At 32.4% G+C, this 9651-nt stretch overlaps 3 protein-coding genes across 7 annotated transcripts; 2 read left to right on the forward strand and 1 right to left on the reverse strand.

The window, feature by feature from the left end:
* The first annotated feature begins 1399 nt into the window (after nucleotides 1-1399).
* LOC148235501 (BPTF-associated chromatin complex component 1) lies at nucleotides 1400-3360 on the forward strand. 5 transcript variants are annotated; one of them, XM_088186262.1, is made up of 5 exons: nucleotides 1400-1528; nucleotides 1649-1755; nucleotides 1839-1940; nucleotides 2546-2698; nucleotides 3140-3360. In XM_088186262.1, the coding sequence occupies exons 1-5, from the start codon at nucleotides 1508-1510 to the stop codon at nucleotides 3141-3143; spliced, it is 387 nt and encodes a 128-aa protein (XP_088042388.1). In that variant the 5' UTR covers nucleotides 1400-1507; the 3' UTR covers nucleotides 3144-3360. The 5 variants fall into 5 exon arrangements, with proteins under 5 accessions (XP_088042388.1, XP_088042386.1, XP_088042389.1 ...); XM_088186260.1 differs by having other exon boundaries at nucleotides 2546-2687; XM_088186263.1 differs by having other exon boundaries at nucleotides 1649-1740.
* LOC148235502 (putative RNA methyltransferase CG11342) lies at nucleotides 3305-4191 on the reverse strand. The gene has a single exon (XM_088186259.1). The coding sequence runs from the start codon at nucleotides 4070-4072 to the stop codon at nucleotides 3347-3349; it is 726 nt and encodes a 241-aa protein (XP_088042385.1). The 5' UTR covers nucleotides 4073-4191; the 3' UTR covers nucleotides 3305-3346.
* Nucleotides 4192-7562: 3371 nt separating this feature from the next.
* Nucleotides 7563-8898, forward strand: Osi21 (Osiris 21). Its single transcript, XM_088185907.1, has 3 exons — nucleotides 7563-8221; nucleotides 8279-8498; nucleotides 8573-8898. Exons 1-3 carry the CDS (start codon nucleotides 7768-7770, stop codon nucleotides 8667-8669), a joined length of 771 nt encoding a protein of 256 aa, XP_088042033.1. The 5' UTR covers nucleotides 7563-7767; the 3' UTR covers nucleotides 8670-8898.
* Nucleotides 8899-9651: the final 753 nt, after the last annotated feature.

A 9651-nucleotide genomic window follows, 5' to 3' on the forward strand; every position in this document is an offset into this window, starting at 1 on the left:
GATTGGTTGTTGGCCAAGGATACGAATAAAATCATTGAAGAGAGTCTGCTTATTAACACTCCGACACTAAAAAATTTCTTAAAAATAAATAGTAATACGGGGGATGTGGACCGCTGTCTGGACGTAAAAATCCAGCAGCTCATCCGATGAGGATGGACTCGTAGGACCTCAATACTAATGGGCTAGGTAAAGTGCTTATGCTTTGACTAGCACTCGCATGGTGCCCGGGTTGGTATTAGAAAACCAGTGCTCGTCTAAGTAAGTGTGTGGGTTGGAACTTGTTCCGGGGCTTACACCGGCGCATGTAGTGGTTTTGAAACGAATGCAAAGTAGTCTCGGCTCACTCACATGATATAATTTCCAATATGTAACTAATTCAATTGTAATAAATATTACTGCAGCAGACAAATATGTGTTTAATTGCCACCTTTCTCCATCTGTTCGCCAAATTATCTATTTTATTTCCTAAAAATTCTTACAAGGTGTACTAAGATATGATTCCCTCGAATCGCGTCGACGAGTATACTTGGATAAGTACTTCTTGAAGCTGCTGGTAGGGAATATACACAATCCGGATATCATGTGAAAATATCGTTTTTATGTGCCACTCAATAATCAACGTTCTCGAGTGTTATTTGAGTGTTATTACCGCATGCAAGAACATGAGTAAATGTACTGCCGATGTTCCCACTCGCTCTTTATAGTCGAGCATATGCCTTTACCTACTCCGTTCTCGACCTAAGCCATCACGATCGACAACTGCGACCGGGTTTCCGTTCACGATTAGAGATGCTGGTCTTCCGGCATTACTAGCTACAAGAACAGGAGTTGAATTCGAGTTGGTTACAATTTGTGTTTTTGTAATTATCTGACGGGTAGTATTGATTTGTTTTCATCTAGGCGTTCGCAGTTGATGGACGCATTATAGTTTAGCCGATATTGTACATAATTAATTTAAATTGTATTTTATGTATTTTTTGTGCAGGTTGCATTGATTAAAAGCTGTTAAGTCCTGCATGTATTTATATAAATAAAATTTATGGTTTCCAGTTATGCACTAATATATGGATTATGGGTTGAGACTTATGGAACAACTAAGTATGTAAAATAAATCTTGGAAATTTTATTTTGATTTATTCAAAATGCAAATATTATTCATTAAAATTATGGCATCTCTAGATATTTAAAACAATTCTTTGAGGGAAATATTTTTTCAACAAATTGCTACTGAATATTTACATGTTTAAGAGAATTTATTATTGTATTATATTTATTAATTTTAAATCGTGAAATTATATAATAAAAATGCGTTCTCTTTTAATTAAAAAACGGTTAAAATTGAATAATTTTATAGCGTAAAATACTATTAAGCGCTAAATTAATAGTTAGCGCTATTTTAGCTTCTCGCGCGTCACTTTGCTAGTTATTTTCAACAGCGTCAGATTTTTGAGCTTTGACGGGCGTTAGGACGTTAGGACTTTAGGACGTTTCATCTAATCATACAATAATGAATAATTCCGCCGCTAAGGTAAAGTATATTTATTTTGTAGTATCTAAGTTGTTTTTTTAAATAGATTCAGCGGTCGAATTTAAGGTTATGTTTATGAGACATACTGTTTGTTTGTTTAGAATTGATGTTTGATTTCAGGTGGGTGAAATATTCACCGAGGCCGGGGCGGCCTTCAATAGATTAGCCGAAATGACCATGCAACTGCATCCGATGGCCGATTCACCGGCGGGGTATTTTACAGCATCGTTATTATATAATTTTCTAGTCTCTTTTTTATATATTCGATACTCGTCACCGGTTGTGTTAATTGGAAACCTTCAATCATTAGGAGTAAGTGGACAGACGAAGAAATTGAGATGCTGCGAACGTGCGTTCATCGATTCGCTTTCGATCTGAACAAACTCAGCCAACACATTAAGAACCGAACAGTGTAAGTTCTCACTATTATGCCATTTACATTTACATTTACATTTACAATATTTTCAAGATGATAACATTTTTGTTTTCATCTCCGTTTTCCATAGAATATTTTGAATATTTTTGAGACACATACATGAAGTTGATGTTCTCTAGTATCAATGTTTGTACTATATGTAAAACATAATATGACTATTTTTCCCTTTGAATAGAATACCAATGTACTAAATTTAAAGCATATTTCTTATGAATATTAAAGAAAAATGACAAAAAATATCTTCGTTTCCAATAATAATTGAAAAACAAAATTCATAACTGGATTTCATATGATATTTTTGACAAATTTACTGAAGCTTTATTTTATTGACTATGTAAAAGGTTGAGTATTCCAAATATTGGATGAAGTCCGATTTATAACTTGGATTGACTATTTGAACGGATATAGCTTGATGTTTAAATTTTAAAAGTTGCTGCACGGCAGCTTAGAGGGAACATTGATTATTAGTGAAATCATATCGGAATATGTTTACTATTGTATTGATTGTACAATGTTCGGTGTCTCAATTTCTTTCGCTGTCCAATTCGCTACGGGTTCGTTAATTTGTCTTTTATAATTAGGTCTCAGATCAGAACGACGTTAAAAAAGAAAGCGTTCGAAGATGCCGGTATTCCAGTTAGGCAGATCACGACTCAGGGCAACCAGCAAATGTCTCAGAGTCAAGGAGTGCAGCAGCAGTCGTTGATGGGGAAGAGCGCAGAGGTATACATGAGGTAGATAATAATTAAAAGCGACTGGTCAAGCGTGTCGACTTACTGAAACGGTAATGTTAACTGTCATAAGGATTGTTCTAAAAACCTGTCGACGATTGCATGTGAATGTTGCTTTTATTTATTACTTTAGGTTATATGAAAAATATATATTTGCCTCGCTTTTGTGTGTAAATATCAATGTTGCTTATTAACAGTCTATAAATCGTTTTTTGTTAGATTATTAACTGAGTCTTGAAATTGCTTAAAATCTATATAAAAGCAAGAAATTATTATTATTGTGAAAAAGTTTATTCTTTTTGTATGTGTGATTTTTAGCTCCATATCTAAAAATATCCAAGCGAAGATACGCTTTAAAATGTTTTTAAATTAACTTTTTATTGTATTAAATTTTACTCTGTAATTGTTTAATGAAATAGTAATCCATATTATGAATAATTTCAGGTAACTCTTAACATGTTAAATACTGCACACGAGTCCGAAGTGGATATAGAAGGATTATCGACGGACGTAAAATTAGAATTTGAAACCGGCGGCGAAGAAGTAAACGGCTGACATTATGAATTAACCTAAATTTATTTTAGCCATGTAAATAAATAATTTATAACATTTTTCTCATTGTTTATTATGATATAATTGTACAAAAATACATTATTTTGATAGAACCGAACGTCTTTTAAAAAGCAAACACTTTCTCATCCAATCTGACGATGTCGTCTCCAAGATGCATTCAAAGTTTCCGTCTTTCAATATCAGATTTTTTATTATTTCATCTACATCGGATCTGATTTTTAGATCCGGATATAACGGGAAAACTTGTGAAGATTTTTTCATTCTCCTCACTGCGTTTCTATAGCACTTCCACGGTTGAGGTTCAATCATCAATATATCACTTTTATCGCACAAGAATTGAAAAAATATTTTTAATCCCTCATCTCCAAAGTTCAAATGTATCCACATTGTCGTCGAGAAGCAAAACACTAGATCAAATCTTGTCTTATTGAACGTTTTCAAGTATGCGTCTAATGTTTGAGCAGCATTTTCTGACATAATATCCAAGCATTTAAACGAAACTCCATCACAATTCTTTTCCTTGGCTCTTAATATCAAATTTTCATCTAAATCTACGCCTAACGTATCGACATTCTTCCAATTTGTATTCTTCAATAGAAATGAGTGCAAAGCAACGGTTAAATCACCGCTGTTGCATCCTATATCCAACACGGTACAATTTCCATTCTCATCATCATCACAATTCCATATGTCTTTCGGTAAACTATCAATCCTAGATTCTGGTGAATGGAATTGATAGTAGTTTATGAAGTTTCCGAATCGGACAGCTCCTGGATCGTTTCCTTTGAACGAAAGATCCTCCATTATATTAAAAAATGTACTTTATTCAAGTTTATAGAGGTATAAGACAATAATTGTCATTGAAAACAGTAAAAGTAGTTGAAAACATAACCTAAGAGTGACAGCTCTCGGGTAACTGTCAAAATTTATACAATTGATAAAATAGTCGACTGTTTTATCGACGCAAATTTTGTTGTATGCATACTATTATATATAAAAAATATTGTCATTGACTAATACATTATGAATGAATTGATATAAATATGGTTTTAGTCTATTCATGATATAATTAAATTATAATTACTTATAATAGTAATAGTGACAGGGATGAAAAATGCTGGTCGAGGTTAATTAATTAAATATAAATATTATCACAAAACTTGAAGGAAAATCAATGCAGATTCTTCGAATAACTTTCGTCAGGAGATACCAAAACCACCATATACACGTGAATAATCAAAATGTTTATTCACGTGTATATAAGATATACATATGTATATAGAGGTTTTTGTGATTTACATATTTTTTTTTGAAAAACTCCATTTATATTTTAATACATATTTTCATAGCACGTAGATAATCCACTAGTTTACTACACCTGGCGATTAGAGACGTGTTATCTTCAACATCTACGCAAATAGAACCTACATGTGTATGATACATAAAACAAATTACTGTTGGAATTATTAGAGCTTCATCATTGAGTGAAAAAAAACGAAAGGTCTTTTTAAAATTCACGCACAAATTATTCTTTGCGTGAATTTCTCTGTTTTCGCGCAAAAAATCAATTAAGATTCGGTGAGAAAAAAAGTAATAACTGCTCTATATTTTTGCGTTGTTAGCCATGAAACGTGAACTGTGCTGTATGAAAATTATGGGCTTATGGCTATTTTTTAACGCGTGGAATAAATCAAACGTTCAATGAACATCTATGGCTTGGCTGGATTTAATTCGCATACGAATTAATGTATCTGTTAATTAGTTTTAGTGCATAATTTAGTTAATCACTTTTCTTATAATAATTCATCGATAAAAAACATTTTTATGAAGCAAATTTGGCTACAATTATCTTAAACTGTAAATATATTATATTAACGATTTATATAATTAAATGTAAATCGATTATAAACATGATTAATATTCATGCATGTGCAATAATGCAAGTAGTATGTAAATGCTAAAATGGTTTTCTTAGAGATAAAAATTATTTCTTAAGAAAAGATAATTTCAATTTTCTAATTCGTATGATTTGATGTAATAAATCCGATTCAATACCTTTCGCCAAAAATCATATAAATTCGAAATCTTGTGATATATAGACATATCATAAACATACGAAATGAAATTATTAACATTATCGGTCATAATGTACATTGTAATATATAAAATATGGCTTTGGGCTACTTTTAAATACATAAAATCTGTTGATTTCATTATTTTATATTATTTGGAAATAAATATATTATTAAAACACTTTTAAAGACTAACTGTATTTATTTTTTCATAAAGATGATGATCAAGTATTTAAATGCACATTTATATTCTTAAGAAAAAATCAATATTAGAAAACTGCTAATATTATATTATTTTTTTATTAGGCATTTTTTGATTATTAAGAAATCATTTTATATTTTATTATATGAAAGTATGTATCTCCAAGAATATATTTAAAGGACTTATTTGGTTACTTTTAAATGTGCAATCGCATTTTTAAAATAATTAAAATTTCTAATAAAAAAATTGCTTTTACCTTTATTTATTATTTAAATATAAAATATTAATAAATAGAAACAATTTTACCTACAAACTAGAATAAAAATCACACTGTATTAGTTATTTTTATGTATCACTAAACTGTCAAGAATAATTACAATATACATATATTTTCATGAAATAATTTTTTTGAGGAATAATTAAATAAATACAATTTTAAGAACGCTAATAAGCTACTTTCGCCACCACATTTTTAATAGCATTTTTTATTTACAAATAGAAAATAGCTTTTACTTTTAGGTAGATTTATTAAAAAATATCTATTGCAGAGGGATTTATGACGCCACATTCAATGCAAATGAATTGTTTTTTTGCCCATCGTGTCGCATTAAGGTTACCTGTTTAGTAACGATGAACTTCATTCAATTTACATACATTAATAAATAGATAACATTTAACGAATCCTTCCCAAAATATTATTACAACCATTTCACTTTTTTCACTACCTGCTCTGCATGCAGCTGTGAATTAAGCGGATTGAAACAACTATTTGTCTTCAAAATAGTAGTGGTTGTGAATCGTTTAAAACTCTTTGTATACATTTTTATTTTTTTATAAGAATACATTTTATTAGAATTATTTAAAATACTTGAAATTAAGTTTGAATTTTCCTCGAAAAAATCATTTAGTCTGTTGCCTCAAAATTGACGTAAACCTACAATTTTTACTAATGATTTTAGTATTTTGTGTATGTCAAAAATGACTTTTGTTCACTATCAACTTATACTACTGTGTCATCTGCATATCTCAAGTAGTTTAGTATATTTACTTAGACCTTAAAATAATATCTTTGTGTAAATGTTGTCAATGGTCTTAATTTAATTTAAATAAATAAATAGATATAATTTACACGAAAACATTTACTCATGTTCCATTTACCCAGCGAACAAATACTTGCCAAAGACATATTATTATAACAACTCTTGAGTTATTAATATTAAACCTTGCATCCTTAATTTTTTGTTGACCGGTAAATGTTGGTAAAGGACGAAACAAAATGTCGATCATAGAACTTATCTTCTCAAATAAAGTTTTAGAATTTTAGTCGAGAATCCTTGTCCCTTTTTTCACAACCTGCTCTATATGTAGCTGTGATGTAAGCGGATTGAAATAATTATTTATCTTTAAAATATACATTTACTTTTTTATCAAAAAACGTTTTGTAAGAATTTTTGAAAATACTGTTTTTTATTTTATTTTTTTTGCTAGTGGTAATTTATAGTCGGACACGAAAACAAAGTTTTCAGAATGTTAATCGAAAATCCTTGTCCTTTTTCTCACTACCTACTCTGAATGCAGCTGTGAATTAAGTGGATTAAAATCACTATTTGTATCAAAATAACAGCTGTTTTAAACTGTTTAAACTAATCTTTAAGCAATTTACTGACTGTTAATTATTTTATAATATAATTTACGTACAATTAAATATTAAAGTTGAACATATTATAAGAATTCAGTGATGTCTATGCTCATAACATTGATTAGCAATATTTTTCTTGTAGAAACCATACGATCATGATCGATATCGATATCGATTGGCACGATTTTAGAGGAATTTCTTTTCTACGAAGCAGACTTTCACGAGATTGATAATTGCTACTTGGCGAATTTCGATCAAGTGTGTCGATCATCATCACACAGATGCACGCGATGCAAATGCGTTTTAATAATTGCACTTTTTCACACGTCACGAACGCCTTTTTCCGACGCATACCGCGCGAGAGAAGAGAAAGAGAGCTCGCGTTAGAAAAGCGCCATTAATGAATTTCAAGTTCAATTATGTAAGAGTAAATACAGAAACAATTGGTGCGGAATACCGGATCCACCGGCGCTTGACTTCTTTATATACCGCGCGTTCGCCTACAATCATCATCAGTTGCACACTAGCGTTTGCTACAACAGCACGAGTTCAGTGAGTTAGATAGATTCCATCCGTAGAAAAGAAAATGAGTTCATCACTGAGAATCCTTCTCGTCGCCTTCTGCCTGTTCGTCTTGGCTGAGGCTGGAACGAGCCGCAGGAGGATGGACGACGTGGCTTCCAACGAAGTCGAAAGCTCCAGAGCCGACGACGACTCCTGGTGGCCTTCCGCCGAATTCGCCGTTCTCCAGAAGGTGTACGATGATTGCAGCTCTCAGCCAGAACTCACAGTGTGCCTTAAATCTAAGGCTTTGAACGCTCTGAGCAGAGCTGTCGATCAAGAGAGCATCCAGCTCACAGATGGCTTAGTTTTGGTTAAGCAAAACGACTCCAAATACTCCGAAGCCGCCGAAGCCCGCGAATTGACCGGATTGACCGGAGAAGATAAGCTGGACGCTCAACTCAAGAACAAGCTTCAACAGCTCTTCGACACCCACTCTGTTTCCATGGATTTGGCCAGCGAAGGACGAGGAAGAGGAGGTTCGTATCTTAATCTTAAATCAATCTAGAGCGCCCACTAACGATTCGATCGAACAGGCAAGAAAGTCCTGCCGTACTTGCTCTTGGGAGCTTTCACCACCGTGAGCATCGTAGGAGGCATCGCTTTGAAGACCTTGGCCGCTATCGCCGGTAAAGCCCTCATCGCCAGTAAAGTAGCTTTGACCATCGCAGGTATCATCGCTCTGAAGAAACTGTTCAGCCACGACGGAGGACACGGAGAAACCACCTTCCAAGTGCACGCCGACGGACACAACAGGTAGACCTTTCGAACAACATTCAAAAATCCCGCCGCAATAACACTCTCACACCTAGCTCGTATTAAAATCGCAGGAGGAACATGTACGTCGTCCGCCCTGCCGGAAGACAGCCAGCTGCCGATCCCTACAGGTTCTACTACGACCAGACCATGGCTTCCACGTCTGTTTGATTTCGTCACCCCCCGAAACCGGAACCGGCGGTCGTCTAGGCAGACCACTGCAGATGGCACGTCGTCAATTTTGCGCCAAAACGGATGGGCGCTGTCAATTTTTTGACATCCCTAGCTCACTCGCTCGTGTACACCGCTGACTGTCTGATAGGATAATTTATTTATTTATTTCTGTTGTATATTATTTATTTATTTCCTGTAAGTATTATTTAATATAAATAAAATTCGATTTGTGAAAGAAATTTTATATTTTATTATTTGACGGTGTGGGGGGATTCAGCAGGCGAAACACGTAGACGCCGATATAACGCTTGGTTATTCGTCAAATTAAGCTTGTTAGCTGTGGCTCCGACTCTTATGCAAATGCATAAAACTGAATGTGCAACGGGATAAAGGATTTGGCTGTAAAACAGGGGCGTATTCAGTTTTCGGTGAGCATTTTTCATATTACTTGGGTATAATAAAGTAAACGATCACTATAATACACAAGGCATATTTTAATAAAAATAGTTCATTGCAAAAAATTAGACAAAAAACATTCCAACTGATTTTATTTTAATATTAAAATATATTATTTAAAATATTAATATACTTTTACAGTACTCAATTTTGTAGTATTCTAAAGTAAAGAAAACATAATCATTTAATTTCAGTTGCTTTAACAAAATACTAAATATATGATTTTTATGGTTCTGTTTAATATTGATGAATTTTTAAAGTTAATAGAAAGTGTAATTTTTTATTTTAAAATCACTTCAAAATTAGTTTACCTGATTTTATGCATAATTTAAAACATTTTACAGTATATTTAATTTACATTAACTAATAAAAAAATTCTAGGTCTAGTAATTTTTGATGATCAAAATCAGATGCAATTAACAGTAATAATTATCAATATTTAAATAAATTACTACTATTGTAGTACATTATTAATGACAGAAATGTGATTTAGAGATGTAAAAGTAAAAAAAGTATTGTTTGC

This window comes from Plectrocnemia conspersa, unplaced genomic scaffold (assembly GCF_051122295.1).
Source record: "Plectrocnemia conspersa isolate PC_06_02 unplaced genomic scaffold, ASM5112229v1 ptg000005l, whole genome shotgun sequence".
NCBI classification, from domain to species: domain Eukaryota; kingdom Metazoa; phylum Arthropoda; class Insecta; order Trichoptera; family Polycentropodidae; genus Plectrocnemia; species Plectrocnemia conspersa.